General features: G+C 45.4%; 1 protein-coding gene across 1 annotated transcript in view; it reads left to right on the forward strand.

Annotated features, from left to right (window-relative positions):
* Fstl4 (follistatin like 4) overlaps positions 1–21,449 on the forward strand; it is a 404,387-nt gene that overhangs the window by 356,267 nt on the left and 26,671 nt on the right. Inside the window, exons 8-11 of the mRNA XM_047556989.1 lie at positions 5,570–5,690; positions 17,026–17,187; positions 17,570–17,704; positions 18,946–18,972. Coding sequence (XP_047412945.1) covers positions 5,570–5,690; positions 17,026–17,187; positions 17,570–17,704; positions 18,946–18,972 — 445 coding nt within the window. The remainder of the gene's footprint in view (positions 1–5,569; positions 5,691–17,025; positions 17,188–17,569; positions 17,705–18,945; positions 18,973–21,449) is intronic.

Below are 21,449 nucleotides of genomic sequence, written 5' to 3' on the forward strand. Positions count from 1 at the left end.
TAAGTGACATTCTAGGGATCAGAATCAAGCCAGTTCAGTAAAGAGACCCTCTTTACTCCCTCCTCCCCAGAGGTATCCAGGGGTGCTCCTGGAAAGAGCAAATGTGGAAAAACTCTGAAGGAATATCTCAAGATGAGTTTTAACTTGTGACATTGACTATATTGTTCACTTAAATTGTAACATCTCTCTGGAATCCTGTCTTTAACACTGAGTCACTAAATATTTAGCATTGCTGGCTCATTTTCATATTATTTATACCTGACTCTCATGTGTCACTGTGACAGCAGCCCCTAACTCATCTCTGCTTAACTATTGTTTAATACTTAAGTGTCACTTAATTACTTTCTTTAATAGGGGTAGATACTAAGAAAATGACTTCTTAAAAGATGAAAGCCATGTCTTTAAGTAAAATTGTCTCCTTCCAAAAAATGGGTGAGCATCAATACAAAGAATGGTCTAATCTGGCATCTGTTTATTTCTGGAAGTAACCCTGATTTGCTAATACATTTCTATGCGTCAGAGAAAAAAAAAAGCTATCCATAAAAAGACAATTACAGCGATGCAATCAAGCATTGATAGTAACATTCAGACACATCTCAAAGAACATTTGGAAGAGGAAGAATTGCAGGTTTAGTTTTATGTAGCGTCTTATAAATCAATTTTTAAAGTAATTCTCTCACCTCCAATGAGGCAAATTTGATTTCTGTAGCCAGTATTCATATCCAGAAAACAATATGCACTTTGTCCTATAATTATATGATGCCTATTGTTTTAGCCCAGAGACATTATTTTATTTATTACAGAGTCAGGTTCTCCCCAGAGCCTACACCACAGGCTGGTAATACATTTGGTGTTCACAGAAGAGCCATAAGGCAGCCAGCAGCTCCTTATGTCCTCACAGAGCCAACACCCCACCCTCAGCACCTGGCTGATTATCCAAGAGGCATGCCTCTGCTCCAGGGGAACAGAGTCTTGTGTTTGGCAAGCTAGAGAAAAGACGGAGACCAGGTGCAGTGGCATGTGCCTATCATCTCAGCTACTTGGGAAGCTGAAGCAAGAGGATTGCAAATTCAAAGCCACCCTAAGTAACTTAGCAAGACCCTTGTCTCAGAACAGAAAGGGTGGGGGATGTAGATCAGTGGTAGAGTGCTTGCCTAGCAAGTGCAAGGGCCTGAGTTCAATCCCCAGTATTGCAAAAAAAAAAAAGGAGTTAAAGGACTACATTCAAGATATAGCAACAGACATCAGTGGGGTCTTGGCTCCGTGTGAGAGCTTTCCCATCTCTCTGTACTGCTCTGAGCAGAGCCTGCTCTTTAGCTCATCCCAGGTGCCCTGGCCTGAGGAAGGCAGAAGAACCCTCTGAGGGCTGCAGCCTGGAGGAGACAGGGCAGGGAGGTGAGGACAAGACTTGCGATGTCTCTGCTTTCCCAGCAGTACCCTCGTTTTGACCCTACATTACTAGGTCATACTTAGATAGATGGGAAGGCAAGAGGTGGGTACCTGGGTTGTCAAACCAAAGAACCAGAGCCAGACACAGTCTCTGCAGAAAGCCTAGCTGAGCTCCCTACTATCCATTCAACAACTATTTATTGAGGACCTACTGTGTGCCAGAGGACACAGAGTCCAAGTCCCTTTCTTGCCCCACTGGGCTGAGTTCTAGTCAGGGAGACAGATAGTGAACCAGGTAAACACAAAGCACTGAATGCTGAGTGGCAGTGGGTAACATGAAGCAGCAAGGGAGGTGGGAGTGTTGGGGAGAGGTCAGGTAAAGGTTAAGCACACTTGAAGGAGAGGGAGCCAGACAGACAGACAGACAGCTGTCAGGGAGGAGAGGGCAGTAAGTGGAAAGTTCCCAAGAGGGACACATGCTGGCACTTCAGAGCAATGATAAGGGGAGAGTGGTCTGAGAACGGCGGGGCAGGTCTTGCAGCCCCTCAATGGCTGTGACCTGAGCCAGGATCTGGACAAGGAGGTATGCAATCTCGCATATGCTTGGAAAGGAATTTTCTAGTACTGTGTGGGAAAGATACTCTCAGGGTGGTGGCAGTGGGCAGTGGAGATGGTCAGAGAAGTGGGACTCAGAAAAATAAATAAATATAAAATTTTTTAAATTAAAAAAATATATATGTGTATATATATATATATATATATATATATATACATACATACACACACACACACACACACACACACACACACACAGAGGATTGAAGCCAGGGATACTTTAATACTGTACTACATCCCTAGTCCTCTTCATGTTTTATTTCAAGACAATGGCTTGCTAAGTTGCCCAGTCTGGCTTCAAACTTGCAATCCTCCTGCCTCAGTCTCCTAAATCACTGGATAACAGGTGTACACCACCACACCCAGCTTGGAATATATTTTCAAAGAGAGCCCTGCTAACTCACCCCAGGGGCCTAAGTTTTCATTTTGTCTTCTGACTTTGGGTAATCCCTGAGGATTAACCAAGATGATGTACAGTCATTTCTCAGTAACCTCAAGGGATCACCCAGTGAATATCAAAATCTCTGAATGCTCAAGTCCTTTGTATAAAATGGCATAGGATTTGCATATAACCTACACACCTCTTCCCACATACTTTAAATCAGCTCTAGATGACTTACACTACCTAGCACAATGTAAATGGTATATAAAGAGCTGTTACACTCAACTCTTTAAGAATATTGACAAAAAAAAAAGACTACACAGACAATTTTTTTCTGAATATTTTCCATCCACCCATTGTTGGTGGAATCTGCAGATATGGAACCCACAAAGATGGAGGATCAACTTTTTTTTTTTTTTTTTTTTTTTTTTTGTGGTGCTGAGGATTGAACCCAGGGCCTTGTGCATGCAAGGGAAGCACTCTACCAACTGAGCTATATCCCCAGCCCTCAACTCTATTTCAAGTTCTGGCACATAGTAACCTCTTTAAAGCTGTGTGTTGGTGCTAAGGGGGTATCATTCTCAGGGTGTCTCAGGGGGCACCAACCTTGGAGCCACCACCACACCCAGGACACTTCCAAGGAATCTGTGGTGCCTATGACCAGCAACCCCAGGAGGGGGGTCACAAGAGCAGGGGAGGCCAGAGCCTGTGATTGGCTTCAAGGGCTCTCACAGGAAGAGGAGCCATGAACGTAAAGGCTCAGAAGACAATGTGGAGGGGAAATGCCAGCAGCCCACACCAGACTCCCTGCCAACAGCTCTGGTTCTGCCCTTGGGACAGAGTCTGCCACATGGGGCATTGAGGAGTTTCCAAGCCACCCACCATTTCTCCAAGATGGGGCTGTCCCTGGCCCCCCAGCCCTCTGTCAAGATGCCAGCCGTCCACCACTGAGGCTTCAAGCAAAGCATATTTTCCTAGAGACTTAGATTTTGACACAGGAAACAGCTTAGACTAGAAATATGTCATCCCAGCATTGACTAACCATTAACTTTTCATAAGCAACTGAGGTATGAAGCCTTTATGGCTCTGTTATGACACAGGACAAATCAGCTATCTGCTGTTTTATTTTATTATTGAGGCTTCCACAGAATGCTGGGAATGGGGCTCCTTTTAGCAAAGCAATGTTTCACAGACCACTCGCAGGTTCCTGCAGCCCTCTCCACGGAAAGAATGGAGGAGGGGGTGCATTTTTGTCCCTAAGCTGAAAGGAGGTCATGTGTGTCCACTATAGACCTTCCCACCTCAGCACTACCACACACCTCTCCTTTACCCACAACTCCTACTTGTGCTAATTAACTCAAAAACAACTTTCTTTATTATTTTGCATCAGGGATTGAACCCAGGACTTCTTAACCACTGAGCCACATCCCCAGTCCTTTTTTAAATTTTATTAGAGACAGGGTTTCCCTGAGTTGCTTAGGGTCTCGCTAAGTTGTTGAGACTGGGTTTGAACTCATGATCCTCCTGCCTTGGCCTCCCAAGTCACTGGGACTACAGGCATGTGCCACCGCAACTGGCCCAAAAGCATCTTTAAATGAACTTGTGATGGTTCTGCTGGACCATCAGGGATGTGAGCAAGGGAGAGCATCATCCTTCTAGGGTGCAGGAGCGTATGAACTGATGAGAGACCCTTAGGGCTGCTCACAACCCTTGTGCCCAGTGGCCAATGGCCTTCTTCTCTCCTGCCACCAAAGTACTTTTGTGAAAGAAGGGAGCTCAGAAAGGGCAAGGGGAACAGCAGGAGGGATGGTTTGGTGTTTGCTCCATGGGGTCAAGAGGAGTTTTGTATCTCCTGTAAGTAATGACGGGAAAAATAACATCCCCCATGTATGTCATGCTTCCCACCTGAGGAAGTACACTCGCACGCATTCTCTTGCTGGGTCTCAGGCAGACAAGGTGCATGTATTGTCCACACTTACAGGTGGAGAAACCAATGCCCAAAGGGATAAGAGGATATTTGTTCAATGACAAATCCAAACCAAACCTTGGGTCTCCTGAGTCCCAGTCACTGGGCTTCCCCATCTCCCCCCATGTACAGTACAGTTGGCCCCTTTCTCTCACCCATGAGCCTTCTCAGTCCATCAGCTCCAAGTTCCATGCCCTCAGAGATGTTTGGTTGCTAACCAAAGTCGATAAGGGATCTTCATGGAATGCCAGCCAATCCCAATGCCAACATGTCTTCCGGCAGCGCTGGAAGGGGGCAGCACTGTGCTCAGTTCTACAAGATAGATTGCAATTGAGCGGGGAAGGGCTTGGTGCCCAGTGCTCATCCGGGGACTTTATCACAGCCACAGACCTCCTGCCCATCCCTGCCCTGTGCACTGGCCCAATAAGATCCCAACCCGCGAGGCTGCGGAGACCACTGGGCCAAGGCTCACTGGGTCACTTCTTATGGCGGCATCAGCCCTTCTGGATCTCTTTGATGCCCCTGCCTTGTCCTATGTCTGTCTGCCCCACCTGCCCCACAGCTCTGACTCCCTTCCCTGGGGCTACTCAGATACCTGCAGACTGCCTGAAATCATTTTGGGATCCAGGTGGGATTTAAACCAGATGTAAACAAACTATAGCCAGTGGACCAAATCTGACCCACCACCTTTAAATCTTCGAATGTGTCTTCAAACACAGCACACTCATTAATTCGTGAATTGTTACAGCTATTTTTAATGCTATCATGGCAGAGTTGAGTAGTTGACAAACCATTAGAAAATAGTTACTATCTGGCCCTTAGGAAAATTTGCCAATACCTCCTCTAAACAGTGCCTTCTCTCCAGAACAAGTCTCTTACCAGGTGGGCAAGATCACTGTAAAACGGGGGGCAAGATGAACAGAGGGGTACGTGAGCCAAATTGGTTGAGGTCAGAGGGGAGGTGCTGGGGGAGGAGGTGCCAGCTGAGCAAGGTGGTAAACAGACGTACAGGGTCTAAGCCAGGAACATGGAAGAGAGGCAGAGTCCCCTGCTCAGGCCAGCACATCCCTCGGCTCTGTTGAGGAAGGGGTCAGATAGAAAGGAACTCTCTCCTAGAGGCAGGAGTTCTGAATTCCCCAAAAATCAAGAGAAACCAGCTGTCCCTCTCAGCCTTCTCAAGAGAGAGGCCAATCTCATTCTCATCTTTGCCCATGCAGGACTTCGGAGAGGATGACTCCCTGTACATCACCAAGGTGACCACCATCCACATGGGCAATTACACCTGCCATGCCTTGGGCCACGAGCAGCTGTTCCAGACCCACGTCCTGCAGGTGAATGGTTAGTAAATGGCTCCATGCATGTTGTCCCCTCAAAGCATCCCTAAAATTCTGTCCAAAGCAACACCCAAACCTATCCCCAAAATATCCAATATCTCTTATAACTAGGGGGATGGTGAGGAAAATTAGTCTTCACCCAAGGTCTCCTCAGATGAAATGAATCAAGTGCCAGGGTGGAGGGTGTCATTCAGGCAAGTCATCCTGGGCTACTGAGGCCCCCACAGGTCACCATAGAGTGTGATGTGCCCCCTCGGCAACATGATGTGAGTGAGCAGCCGTGGTCTCTAGATCCCACAGAGCAGAAGCTCTTACCTACCACTGCTCTCCCAGGGGGCATGGAACTGTACCCCTTGTTCAACTGGGAGGCATTATTTCCTCAAACAGAAACTTTCAAAAGTCTCAATGAGCCTCATCTTAGGCTAAACCAGGACAGAAACTGAGCAGGTTTGGAAGGTTTCCTAATTTTCTCAGGCCCTGTGTTGCCAGCACTCCTAGAAGCTAAGAAGCTAAGCTCCCTCCTGATCATACTGCCACCAATTACACTAGTCCGTGTTTTCCAAGCACTTATTTGGACAGTTCCTGTGCTAAGCACTGCACCTAGACTTCCAAGTTGACATGTTTTAATCCACCTTATTGATGAGTTACTAAGAAAAGTCACTCGCCTGGGGTCACACGGCTGGTAGGAAAGCAACCCGTTGGAGTCAGCGCCCACATGCTGACCTTCGCATTGCACACTGCCACTCCAGCCATTGAAACAAAAAGGTCATTTGGGCTGGGGTTGTAGCTCAGTGGTAGACTAGTACTTGCCTAGCACGTGTGAGGCACTGGGTTTGATCCTCAGCACCACATAAAACAAATAAATAAAATAAAGGTATTATGTCCATCTACAACTAAAAAAAAAAATTAAAAAAAAAAAACAGGCCATTTAATCAGCCAATCAGTATCCCAGAGAAATCAGCCCCATCCAGCCAAACATAGCACAGTGCCCCTCCTGTCACCTGGAAGGCCTGAGCAGGAGGCTTGCATGTCAGGGAATAGCATGGAAGTGACACATCGGCCCCCAGGGCTTTGTGCCAGCTGGTGTTCAGGATTTATGCTCCCAGGATAAAGTGAGCAAGGTGTCAGAAATATCACCTCACCTTGTTCACCTTTGCTGACCTCTAAGATCCAGAATCACAAGTCATTTAAGGACAACTGAGTGCACTCAGTTTGCCTCTGCATTTATTGCACAGGATGTTTTAGGGATTTTCATATCTATACATGCCCCAGCCATATTGTATTAATATTTCCCTTGCATTGGGACATACTGAATCCTGTGGGGTCTCATGGCCATGCTTGTAGGCTTGTGATCAAGTGTCTGGGTGTCACCAGAAATAACTTGAGGGTTCCTAGTGACAACCCCCCCACCAGGTGAAACATTCCAGGCTGGGACAGAGCTAGTCTACTCTGCAGCAGGGGCTGGTCCAGGGATAGAGCCTGTGTTCTACTGAGTGACCAAAGCTTCACCATTTGACACTGGCAGGTGGCAACCAAAGAATGATGATGCTCTGAATGTTTGGTTGCAAAACAGTTCTGCATGGTTTACTCCAGGTCCCTCGTGTCCTCAGACAAGCCTAAGGAAGTGAAATCAACAGATACCCCAAGCCCTTCCGTTCAGCCCCTCCCCACCCTGCCCCCACTTCACAGGAACCAGAGGGCCCAAGGAGAGGGCTGGAACCTTGGGCTCTCTATTTCCTCCTAAGCAAATCTGAAGAGGGCAGGAAGCCACCTGCCCAGGAACCAGAGTAACTCACAGGTGAGAGCCTGTAGATGTCTCTGACTCAGCTCCTAGAGGAAACTCTATAGTCTTAAATTCCTTGATAAAACAAGTGGAAAGTTCATAGTTTCGGGAAGGTTCTTTTACCCCAAGTCTCTTGGAATTCTGAGGCTGAGTTCATTCCTCACCTCCAGTGCTGAGTCAGGAAGAAGGTTTCCAAAGGCCATGAGCGATTCTGGGCTTAAAGACTGGCTCTTGCCACCAGGCCCGGGAGTGGACTGCTTAGCTGGCACAGAAGAGTTCCTTTGAACCCCCCAGCCACCTGTTCCTCACTACTTCTGCACTAGCCCAGCCACTGCTTAGTCTCAGCCCCAAAAGCTGCTCTCAGTCCTGGGAGTCTAAACAAAGAGCAGAACCTTCCAACTGAAATACAGAGAAAGGCCACTTGAAATTCATTCCCTATTTGCTACGAGATTTAAGACTTCTTTCCCAGCCAAAGGGCTGTCAACAGAGTGGGAAGAAGCACCCCAGGGCCTCTGTACTTTGTGATCAGTTTTATACCTCGTTAAATTGGCTCAATGTGCATGGCCCTATGGTGACTGAGCTAGGTCACTAGGGTGACTAGCTCCAGGAGGGCTCTGGGGGAGGCCGATTCCCAGGCACTTGGGATGACATTTAAATATAGTATTCAACTCCCAAATAGGACCACCCATCCCAAAGTAGGTCTATTGTTGCCGTTCAAGGGTTATTGCTGGCCCTGGAAAAAGACAGGAAGTTTGCAAAGTATTCCAGAAGTTAAACTTGCTGTGTCAGACTTGGAATAGAGTTGTATCTCGAACATGTTGTTAAAAAATAGGATATTCTGAAAGATACAATTGCAATAGTAAATAATATTGCTGAATACTCACGAATGCCCCTACTTAATGAATGAGGATCCTGGAGTTCAGAGAGATTAAGTGTTTTGCCCCAACTCCCCCTGCAGTTAACAGTAGAGCACATCTTCAGTCCCACGCCCAAACTCAATGACCACCCTGCTGGGACAACGTTTTCACTGTTGGGGAACCCTGATGTGGGATGCAGGCAGGTAATCCACAGGTCTTTGCTGGGTTGCTCTGGGCTATACACTGTAGGGTAACAGAACAGGAACCCTGCTTCCTTTGTCTCTGTGCCTAACACAGAGCTCGGGCCTGATCAGAAATAGCTGCCTGGTGAGGATCTGACAAAAGGGCAGTGTCAATGGCTCTAAGGCCCAGGACAGAGGTTGCTGGACCACATGGCTTGACTTCATCCAACTCCCTTGTGAGGATCAGCAAATCAATGTGCAGACTCCTGGTGCTGCTCAGGATCCCCCGGAGGGAGGCCCAGGGAGGGCCCGGTCACTGCGGGAGAGTCCCAGAGGCAGTGGGCATGGGAGTTTTACAGGACGCAGCCTTCAGGCAGCAGAAGCTGGAAGGCTGGAAGGCACACTGCCTTGCTAAGGAGTCTGGTGAGGAGGCAGAGAGAAGTCAGTAACATTCATCTGTGTGATTTGTTCCTTTTTACCCTCCATCCCAATCTCGAATTTAAGGCATGCTTAAAGATGGCCCTGACCCACTTGGGTCAAATTCAAGTCCAGTTTCTCATCTCTGCTTATGAGATCCAATTTGGTCTCCTCTTGGCCTAGTAGATCATCTGTGGCTTGCTGAGCGGAGGAGTGCTCTGGATATAGTCAGGGAGCAGCGTTCTGTGTCTCCATTCCTCCAACTACACTCTCCTCCATGAGAGGGAAGATGGGAATGGAGAATGAGGAAGGGAAGAGAGGAAGCCAGTTGTGAGCTTCTTTGAAGGTCTCAGAAAACTGGGTGACCAGAGATGTGCCAGGGTGTTCATGTGTGGCCTGTGGGTCGAAGAGAAAAAGACATCACTACCTGGGAACAGGGTCTAGCCACAGAGCAGACCTGAGCTGGCAACACCTCTGACAAAAATTGAAGACATGAACTCTGAGTCAGAGAGTTTTGGTTCAAGTCCCAGTGCTGGGCTGGAACTTTCTTAGTATATAGTCTTAGGTAAGTGAATAAACTCACCTGTAAGTGGGAAAAACAATAGCACCTCCTGCCTTGCAGGCATAATGAGATACACTATGTATCAAATGCTTGGGAAATGCCTGGCATGGAATATAGTACAAAGTCCAAGGTGGAGCAGACACGGAGGAGATTTTGAATTTATCTCAAGCCATATTTTACTATAGTTGGTTGACACAGGAGATCAAAGCTTATTACCCTCACAGAGCTTCCAATCTATTATACAGATAGGAAAATCAAGACCCAGGGGAAAATTGCCAAACTGGGAATAAAATATAGGTTGCTTCTCCCTGGACTGCCCCACTCCTTGGCTCTTAGAGGCAAGAATGGAATCCTCTACACAGACTAGGAATACTTCTGTGATCTCTCCTTCCATGACTCTGGCCTGATCTAGTTGCCCAGAGGGAACCCTTCCAGAATTCTACTTCCTTTCTCAAATTATTTGTATATCCCATAGCCAAGGTCTCCCAGAGATGAGGCCCAAACACTGACATGATTTATAACTTCATACAAACCTCCCGCATTGCTTTCATAGGAAGGAGCAAGAACCTCAGACATAAATGATTAATCCATTAAATTAAAAATACCCTCGACCTCTCCACAGTTCAAACAAGCAGTGATTCATTTCCAAAACACCATAATAATCTCCAAATCTGTTTATTACTCCAGCTTGGTGTTTTTGCATCTATACCTCTTACTTAAGGACATATTTGTGCCGCCTTTCACCTTGGCAGTGATAGATGTTTCCCAAAGAAAATGGGCCTTTGTGTTATGTATTCAAACGTCTTCACTTGAAGGTTTTGCAAATTTAAAAGAAAATGAATGTGTTTGCCCAGAATATATTAATTTCAAATTATTTTTAGTATGCAGATTAACAGGAAAGGAAGAGGGGAAATCAGGACCGTGGAAAAATGGTTGTGTCCTTGCTGTGTTGCTGGCAAGAAGTTGTGGTCTTCACCTTGCTCTGACAGGGCCCCTGGAACGTAAGAGACCCCCTCATAGATGCCTCCCTGCCTGGGTTCTCCTCAGGCCTTTCTGGGCCTGGCCAAAAGCTGGATCCCGAGCTCTGGCACCAGCAGGAGCCACAGCTTCTGCCCACACTGAACAGGGCTGGGCAGGTGCAGGCCAGAGTTCACTTACAGCCTGGGCCTGTTCCTCCCCAGCTGCAGAGTCAGGGATGTCTCATCACCCAGTAGAGGACAGGTGGGTCCTGTAGTTGAACACCCACCCAAATGAGCAGTGATTCTTGTTTTTAATTCCTCATGCCAGTGTTTTCCTTGGTAAGTGATCAGTTCAAGGCAAGAGGGCTTCCTGGCAAAGCTGCTGGGTGTCCAGGCTTTGCCTTCCATGTCACAGCCCCCTCTGTGCAGGACATTGAGCTGGGAAGACTCAAGGGTGGTCTGGTCCTATTCCAGTCCAGGTGCCTAGGACTGTTCACAGGGCTCCTCTGACCTGGCTCTCTACTGTCATTCTGCTCCATATCAGCTGCTAAGGAAAAATAGGCAGGGAGGCCGGACCCACTGACTCACAGAGAGACAGCAGCAGCTTCCTGTCCCCAGGAGTACAAATTCTGGACTGTAGCTCACGGCCACACACTCTGTTCTCAAAAACATACATGCACACACATGCACTGTGGTCCATGTCTGGTCCTGCCTGCCCGCCTCTAGCCTTACCTCTTACCATGCTGCCCCTTTCACCACGCTCCAGTTCCAGAAACTTCTGTTTCCCCAACACACTTGTCCTCTTGACTACCTAGCTCACACGCTGCTGCAAATGCTCTTTCCCCTCCTTTGCTGCCAAAGCCATGTCATTCTTCAGTATTTACCATCACTTCATTCAACAAATATTCACTGGGCTGCTTCTATACGCCACATGCCAGCAAAGCACTACAAACATAGCTGTGAACAGACAAAAACCCTGCCCTGGGGGAGCATATCAAAGGGTAAAAAGTGCTGAGGAGGGAATTTTTTTAAACAGAAGAGGAATAAGAGTAAGATGAAAGGTAGACATTTTATAATATAGGAGAGTAAGAGAAGGTCTTACTGAGAAGGTGACATGGGTGTAAATGTAAAGGTGATAATGAGATCAAAGGTGAATCCCAAACTTTCTGGTCTGAGCAACTGGGAAAAAAAAAAAAAGAGTTGCTATTTACTGATAGGAGAGGAGGAGCTCATTCGGGGAAGATCAAGAGCTCCTTGAGACATGCACAGACACTCTTAGAGTGTTGTATAGTTGGGTAACTAAGTTTGAGTTCAAGGCAGATGTCTCAGCTGGAGATAAGAATTTCCAATGCATCAGAGAGCACATGGTTTATGAAGTCAGTAGTCACAGATCCCCAGAAGAGGGAATGCAGATAGTTCTTGGTCAATGGACAAATATTTGGAGCCTGAAGGATGAGGAAAAGCCAGAAAAGCAGACTAAGAAGGAAAATCCAAAAAGCAGCAGAAAACTAAGAGGGTGGCATTCAGGAGCCAGGTGAAGATGGTAGTTCAAGAAAAGTGCTCAACTATATACAGTGCAAAGGGGAGAATCCACAACAAGTGGGAGAGGTATTGGAGCCACGTCTAGGAAGCAGGTAAGGGGAGGAACCTAGGAATGAGGTAGAAAGGGCACGAGACTGAAAAATGGGCATTTTTCAGGAGAAAGGAAGTAGAATGGTCTGGAACAGGGGCCACAGAGGACTCCTACCCCACCTCCCAGTTCAATGATAGGAAGATAAACCCAGAAGGCTGCAGAGGTAGCATCCCCAGGAGAAAATGAGGTTTCCATGGAAGCAAGCAGGTTGAAAGCATTTTCAAAGAGATTCTGCTAATGACAGAACATGAGTTGCAGATGGCACAAAGGAAGCTTGGGGGAAGGCCTAGGTTTCCTGTGAAGACTGTCATGATCTGGGATAAAGGGCATGAGAAGAAAAGCCCAGTTAGACAACTGGGGCCATAGTGGGAAGGAAGAGGGTATTGAAGGTGGAACAGGCAGAGGTCTGCGGTTCCCTCCTTAGCCATTCTATGGAGAAGGAGTTGTCTTATCCTATGGATGTCTTCAAATCGAGACCAGCAGATGGTGTCTTACTCTATCTAACCCCTGCCAGTAGAGACCCAGGTGTCTTACATTTAGTCATGTATTTTTACATGAATGATTCATTCCACACACCCTGAAGGAAACCAGTCAAGTTTCCTTTTGTTCCAGAACATTCCCACCCACTAGTTATAAAAATTAGCCCTGAACTGCTCTGAAAGAGTTTCCAAGTTACAGCTAATTCAGGGTGTTACCCAGAACCTCTTAGGGAGATGTCAGTTCCCCAGCCCCGTCCCAGATCAACGGGCTCCAACAGTGGCGGGTAGTCATACTGCATTTCATAGGCCTACAGATTTCTATCAAAGGTCAAGCAGAGGCCAAAGCCAACCTTCAATGATGGTGCTAGCCACTGTCCACATCACTGAGGAGGCCAGGCCCATTCCTTGAGTTTCTTTGCCCTGGACAAGCCCTCCACAATAAAAAGACAGACTCCCAGCCATCAGGAAGTTATTAAGTCTTTCCTGTGCAAGATGGACTGAGTGGCGCCTGCTCTCTATCCCCTCCATCCCTAGGGTCCCAGAATTCCTTTTGGGAATAATCCTCACACTTGCAGTTAATTCTTTAGTCACCTTCCTCAGTCCCCATGAGGGCGGGGACTGAGGCTCTTATTCACTGCTGTCTGTGCCACACCTGGCACTTGGATGGCATATCATAAACATTGTCTGCACAGTACCAAATAGATCGAGCTTTGTAAAAATCATTCAAGATCACTAACATGGTGCCAGAATGTGAGAGGAGAACCCTCTCATCCTCCATTTGGTATCGTAATACTTTGTGATAACTGGTTAGGAAAGCAACAATCATCACGATCACTACAAAATCTCCTCAACTCTACTTGCATATTTTTTCTTTCTAGTTAAATTCAAAATTGTTTTTTCAAGCCCTGATCAATTGATTTTCATTAGAATTAAATTAAATTTATCATATTTTATTTCTTAACAATAGAATGTCTTCCTATCCAAGAACATCTCTTCTAATTACTAAAGATTTTTTTAATGAGACATAATAGTTTTTAAGTTCACATTTTTTTTTTTTGTACTGGAGATTGCATGATCCACTTAACCACTGAGCACATCCCCAGCCATTTTTTTTTTATTATTATTATTCTGAAACAGGGTCTCACTAAGTTGCTGAGGCTGACTTTGAACTTGCAGTGCTCCTGCCATAGCCTCTTGAGCCACTGAGATTACAGGCATGTGCCAAAACACCCAACAGTTCCCTCTGTTTTCTGCCTGGCCCTTGCTGATCTATAAGTAAGCTATTAATTTTGTATGTTGTGGTACTGACCCTTTTACTATATTCACTTCTTAATCCTTACCACATTTTTGGTTACTTGGAGGATATTCACATAAAAATATCATATTTCTTCACCTTTTTATTATTTGTGCCTCTTATCTCTGCCTTCCATTGAAACACCCAGCATAACATCAGAGTCTAATATTATTTCCTTTTTCTTTTTCCTGACTTAATGTTTTACCATTCTTCAAAGAACCATGCTGCTGCTTGATTTTATAGAGATGTTCTTCACTGTAGGAAGAAAATATCATTTTATTCATATTTTATTTTTGCCCAATAAATTGATTTGGGATTTTTTTCAAAGGCCCTTTCAGAGCTTAGCAAGAAGATCAAATAGTTTTTCTTTTTGATTGCCTTTGACTTTGGATTCAATTAATTACAGAGTTCTTATTAGTTAGCCATCAAAATTTATTACACTTGATTACAGAATGTTCTTCTAATACGATATTAGATTTGAGTTGACTGTGTGCTTGGGATTGTATTCTACATGGTCCCAAGTAAGTATATAATCACCAGTTTTTTGTTTGGTTTTATTTTTGTTTGTTTGTTTGTTTGTTTGTCCTGGTTTTTGTTTGTTTGGTCTTTGTCAGGTTTGGGTTGTCCAGGTTATACTTGCTTTGTGGTGGAATCTGGGACATCTTCCCTGTTCTATGCTCCAGGAATTATCTAATCCTTAAATGTACAAAGGAATTCTCATCTAAAACTAGTCAGAGTGCCTTTTGGGTTAGTAGCACTTTAAATTTTTTTTAAAAAGTCCTCTACATAATTCATTGTTGGTGCTTTAAAGTTTCCTTTTAAATAATCCATCTCATTGAGATTTTCACACTTATTACCCATAATTGAGTACAGTATTCTCACATCTTTTAATCCCCTCTGTTCTTTCTCTATTTTTTTTTCATTGATCAAACTTGCCAGAATTTTGACTATTTTATTGGCTTTTTTACAAAGAGTCAGCTCTTAGATTTATTTATCAGGTACTGTTTCTTGGCTTTCTAATTGATTCATTCATTTCTGCTCCTATCTCTATTGATTCTTCTGCTTTCTTTAGGTTTCTACTGGGGTTACCACGTGGGCTTGTACAAATAGATAGTGACCTACCAGGAGCCCAAGCTCATTAATGCCCATGTCCTGGTCACCCCTACTCTCGAACTCTGGTGGCTCTAGCACCTTCTCCAGCTGCCCACCATCCCAGGTGGTCCCCTAAGCTCTACCTCTGGGCTCTTGAATTACAACCTCCTGACCACAATTTTCTCAACTTGGACCCCATTCCTTCCTCTGCCCAGTGTAAGCTGTGGGGAAGTTTCTTTCTTTCTTCTTTGAACCACTGGGGTCAGAGGAAAGAGAAACACATCTATGTTCTAAGCAGTCCTCAGCTATGCCTCAACTGGACCCCACTTACCTCCTCCTTCCCCACTGGCCTGATCTAGAACAAAACCCTTCTGCCTGCCACACCCTGGAACTCTTCCCTAAAATCTCTAACAAAAAGAAGCTGGGCAGAGGACTCAGATTTTATTGTTCTCAGGTCTCTGCGGTTTGGCTTAGGCTCCTCTGAGTTCATGTTATTGAAACCGCTCTAGGCCATTTGAAGGGAAGGTCTTGTGATTTGCCAGTTGTCCATTTGGACTTCACTTTGCCCCCCAACTTTGCCCTCCAACTTTGCCCCAGAGGTCAGCCAAACAAAGATTTGAAACAGACTGCATTGATTACATGAATAGCAGGACCCTAGGGGTTTCAATAGGAATTGCCAAGTCCACTTCTCACAAGGAGACAAGAGAGTTTCTTTCCTGTCCCCTGCCTACACAAGAATGGATCATCAGGATTCTGCCACCTTGCTCAAGTTCCAGGATCAATGCCATCACCTCCTCCCACATAAGCATCAATTTTGTCTTCACTCTAGTCCCAAAATGAATCTTTTTCCTCATATAGTAGGATACCTTCTCTTATTGGAAAACAGAAGCTTCCAGATAACTCTAGGGAAATACAGTTGTCTACTTCAGGAAGAATCCATCTCCGTCCTTTCCAAAACATATGTGATACATTTTAGTTTAGCTTAATATTTAGGGATCTTTATGTAGACTTTCACAAATCCTTTTAGAAACCAGATACAGTGGCATGTGTCTATAATCTCAGCTACTCCAGAGGCTGAGACAGAAGGATCCAGCTTGAGGCCACCCTCAGCAATTTAGCAAGCTCCTAAGCAACTTAGCAAGACCCTGTCTCAAAGTAAAATGTAAAAGAAGGGGCTGGAGATGTAGCTCAGTTGGTAGAGTGCTTGCCCAGCTCACACAAGGTCCTGAGTTCAATACCTGGTACCACGAAAAAAGAAGTGGGGGAGGAGAGGAAGAAGTCCTTTTAGGTATATATGGATGAATATAAGCCTTCAATTCCACTGAAAATGATACTGATTCAATTTCCTGGGTCCAGAGCGAGGCATGGGAGGAAGGATCCTCCATACAATCTCTGCTTCTCCCAGGTACCACCCCACAGTCAGCCTGTGTAAAAAGGCCAGAGTACTATGGAAGGTGCCAGAGACTTGCCCACCCATGCTCATCTGGCAAGTGAGCCAGGTCAATTCTGGAATCCATGACTGAATCACTCCATAGGCAAGGAGGCACACCTGGCCTTTTACCCAGGTTCCAGGGCAGAGATAAAATTAAAATGACCCTCTGGAAAATCATTGAATTTCCCCAGAGCAGTGATGTAATTAGCAGCCCTGCCAGTCAGTGCCCATAAGTGCTGGGTGAAGCATTTCCTGCAAGAAATTAAGCCCCTGTCCAATAGCTTTCCGATAATAGAAATAATATATCTGAATTTTATTCATTCAGAAATAAAATCCATTGGCTATTGCCCTTTACATGTAGCAGCTGAATGGCATTAAATATTTGGATGTCTTTCTGATCATATTTAAAATAACATTAGAAGCCGTGAATTACTGGGTACAATGACGGATATATTTACTGCCACAATCCATTTTACATTCCTTTTTATCAGAATTTTGGGTTGCCAAAGAGGATTGTTGTAAGCTGGCAAAGAAGAGAACTCCAGAATCACCTCTGGGGTTTACCCTCTGGAGCAGGACCTCAGGGTTGGGCCACGGGACCAAAGTCAGATGAGGACCTTCTCTTACCAATGCTGATTTTCATCCACAGTGCCACCTGTCATCCGCGTCTATCCAGAGACTCAGGCACAGGAGCCCGGGGTGGCAGCCAGCCTGAGATGCCACGCTGAGGGCATTCCCATGCCCAAAATCACTTGGCTGAAAAATGGCATGGATGTCTCAGCCCAGATGTCTAAACAACTCTCACTTTTAGGTAAGAACTACCCAAGCTTCTGTGGCTATTCCCATCCAGTTCAAGTTGCTTCTCACCCCAGGAATGAAAATGAGAAACCAGATTAATTTCTAAGTCTGACATTTTAGGAGGGAACAGATGTCTCCCCAGATTCCCCTGACCTCACACAGGTCTTGGGGCCTTCCTGAGAGCAATGATGAGAAGCCATCAGGTGCCAGGTCACCCTCATCAGCTTCACTTGTACTAACCCTTCCAGGATGCTGGGGAAGCTGGCTGTTCCAGCCCTGCCCAGGGGCTGTGTTTTCAACTGCAACTCTCTCAACAGTCCCTTGAAGGGAATGGGGAGGAATAGAGGGAGGGTGTCCAGCCAAGCGGGCCACCCTGAGCACTGTCTTTCCTGCAGCCAATGGGAGTGAGCTCCATATCGGCAGTGTTCGGTATGAAGACACGGGTGCATACACCTGCATTGCCAAAAATGAGGTGGGCGTGGATGAAGATATCTCCTCACTCTTCATTGAGGACTCAGCAAGGAAGACCTGTGAGTCCATGTTTGCCTTTAAGCTCCTCACTTAGCTGGTTGGGAGGTGCTGGGTGGCACAAGAGGGGACCAACTAACCAGGGCCACAGCTGCCAATCATGAGCCCTTGAAGACTGGGGTAAACCCATATCCTCTATGCACAAAATTGGGCACAGAGGGCACCCAGGGGCAACCTTCCCTGGCAACCTAGACAACTCTGGAAACATAGCAGAAGTCTATGAACAGAAGACAGAGCCCAGGAGCACAAGAAAATTCCAGTATCCCAGCCCTGGTTCACCTACTTATGGTCTGACCAGAATCTTTGCCCCTCATTCACAAAATCTTTCATACCATGCCAGGTGCCCCCATCCCATAATGACCCAGAAACCAGCCAATGCACACAATAATACCATCTGCAGTTTCTCTTCCTGTAGCCTGAAAATATTATATTGAAAATTCCAGAAATGAACAATTCATATGTCTTAAATAACTTTTATTGCAGTATATTGTTCTAATTATTCTATTTTATCATTATTGTTGGTTTCTTACCATACCTAATTTATAAATTCAACCTTGTCATAGATATGTATAAAAGAAAAAACATAGTATATATATGGTTTGGTACCATCCATGGTTTCAGGCATTCACTGGGGGCCTTGGAACATACTCCCCCTAGATAAGGGGGAACTACTGGACATGCACACCATTGGGAACATGGTGGCCTTACTCCAGGGATTATCATCCACCTGATGTTCTTAGCACACTCTCCCTGATTGCCACTGCACCCCACTGCACCCCAGGGAGAACTTCAGGTAAGAATTCATGGGCATGGGTGTTGGGCACAGTCTCTTTCCCTTGGTCAGACTCCAAGCTAAACCTTTGTCATCAAAGAAAATAATCAGAAATATTTCACATGGTCTTCCTTGGAGGATCCTATTTGAAAATCAGTTCTCCTGGAAGTAATCAAGGAAATCTGGGAGAGATGCTGCTCACTCTCTATCATCCACAGAATATGGGGAATTCCATTAGCTACTGTAATCCTAGGATTCATTTAGCCATCGAGAGTCCTGAGACCTGGAAGTGTTCACTCATGTCCAGAGTTGCAGGACAGATGCTGCTGCTGGGCCAATGAGTCTATAAGTGATGAACTGGGTACCATTATATTCTAAATGGAATGTATCACCACAGTAAAGGTTTGACAATGCTTTCCTTTTTCCCTTCTGGCAATCGTGTTCTGGCTTTCTTAATTCTCTGCCGTACAGTGGCAAACATTCTGTGGAGAGAGGAAGGTACCAAGCTTGATTGTTCTGTGTCGTGCCTTTGATCGCATATGTTCATGGTTCCATGATAGGTCATCTCTCTGAGCAGTCATCAGTTTCGCAGATACCAGTCAGCCCCCTCAAGTACAGCCTACATGCCAAACCCAATGGAAGGGGTGAGGTCAAAGTCAAACTCAAGCGGCATACCCGATGAATTAGATTAAAAAACTGTTAGTGTCTTTAAAGATACACTTTAAAATGGAAAGTTTCCATTGAAAGCTGCTTGTAACCTCAGCTGAATCAGACCACTAGGCAGGGGCTCCCAGTCAGATCTGGGCCCTGTGCTTTTTATCCAGGAGCTGATATTGATGTTGGGCTTTGTGCTTTATCTTGTGTTGTTTAAAAAGACCAAAATGTTTGAGGTGTAGCTCAGTGGTAGAACACTTTCCTAGCATCCAAAAGGCCCTGGGTTCTATCCCCATATTGCAATAAATAAATAAATTTAAAAAGACCCCCCCCCAAAAGAAGGTTGTACATCCCTACTGGGATCTACAGTAGCTATACCTTAGGTATACTTTGAGGAAATAAAGAAAAAAGCAACTACAGTTTCTGTAAATATATATTTTTTAATTTTTAAGTTGTTGATGGACATTTATTTTACTTATTTATTTATATGCAGTGCTGAGAATCGAACCCAGTGCTAGGCACACACTCTTCCACTGAGCCACAACCCCAGCCCTGTAAATATATATTTTTCCATATATAAATTTTCAAAAATATTTTATTAGGCAAATCTTTAGATATTAGGTACAACCAGATGAAAGTGCCATTTTTGTACATTGAAAATGGTTTAATATCAGCAATTTCATGTGGTTCAAAATGACACACATGTGGGAGCTGGGTCATAAAGCCCGAGTCACTGCCTGAGGTGCATGTTCCTGCATGGGTCCTAGTCTTGTGACTTCTGCATCCGATCCAAGTTCAAATCATCCTGGGTGACTTATTCTCCAGCTCAGGGGGCAGAGTGGAATAAGAGAGACTGTAGGACACATCCTGAGATTGCAGGGTTAAGCATAACACCAACATTAAAACCCTCTTTAAAAACCATGTGTTTCCTGTCTCAGTTTTCTGCGAGAACTTTGTGTTCCCTACTGTCTAGCATGTGTGTGCATACACAAAGTCAGGACAGTTTTATGAATGTAAAACTCTGAAGCTGACAGTAAGTCTGAGAGCAAAAGGCAGAGCCCAGAACCTGAGGAATTCTGCTGCTCTCAGTCCTGAGCAGAGATTGCTGCCTGAACTGAAGCCCCAAGGCACACGCAACTTGCACTCCATGTTTTTAAGGGGTCGTGTCCTGATAAAAGGTTGTACATCCCTCCTGGGATCTACAGTAGCTATACCATAGGTGTGCTTTGAGGAATAAAGAAAAAAGCAACTACAGTTTCTGTAAATATATATTTTTTAATTTTTTAAGTTGTTGATGGACATTTAAGGGAAGGTTGCTGCAAAAGGACTCAAGTTTTAAAACTGGAGATCTTGCTAGAGATGCAGGAGATGTGAAATGAGCTGTAGAAACTGTAGAAACCCAAATTCTCACTGACAGCCCACAGCTGCCTCAGGGCACAGGACTGGCCGATGCTGTGCTATGATTAAACAATGCAGCAGCAAATTCTATCACGCCTGTGTGGCTAGATGCTTGTGCACTTCACTGATGAAATTCAAAACCTGGAGTCAGAGAATACAGAAGACAAGAGGAAGGAACCACGGACCTCACAGAGCATTCAAATCTCTAGCAGAGAGGAGATGATGAGAGTAAACAAAAACCAGAAAACTCCTTTAAAGCTAAATTCAACAGAACCTTCTAAGGGGCTGGATCATGAAGCTGGGTCCCCTGTGAAGTCAGTTATGTATTGAATGAGTGTCTTTTGAGCCTCATATTCCAGTGCTGACTGTGAGCAGGGCACTGTGCTCAGCCGGAAATGTAGGTATAGCTACTCACCCCATGTGGACTCTATTAAACTTTCAATCTTATGTTGGTTCTTCCAGCTATTGATTTTCCAAGAAGCCCAGGGAGATTGTTTCCAGGGTCTGTGGTTTAGCAGGGACTTGAACCCCTCTGGTCCCTAGATGTGAGTGGAAGCAGTTTGCCAAGTGAGTCAGAGCAAAGGTGTGCTGGTTGCAGATGCCAAGAGGCTGTGGGACTGAGAAGAAGCACCCGCAGATAGCCAGCTTCATCTGGTTCTTGAGAATTGCCCATGAGGAGCTGTGACCAGGGCTCGCTAGTATAAGGAGTATGTGAGGGACCTGGTTAGCAGCATGTAGTGACAGAAGCCTCCTATCCAGAGCCCTCAGGACAGTCGCTGCGGGCAGCTCAGGTTGTATCATAGCACTGGAGACCTCGAGGGACAGAATAAGTTCTCTGGGAAGAGTGGATAGACAGGCCAGGGCTGAGTGTAGATAAAGGGTCACTCATACAGGTGCCTCCCTGTCACCATGAACTGAGGTTC

This window comes from Sciurus carolinensis, chromosome 6 (genome assembly GCF_902686445.1).
Source record: "Sciurus carolinensis chromosome 6, mSciCar1.2, whole genome shotgun sequence".
NCBI classification, from domain to species: Eukaryota; Metazoa; Chordata; class Mammalia; order Rodentia; family Sciuridae; genus Sciurus; species Sciurus carolinensis.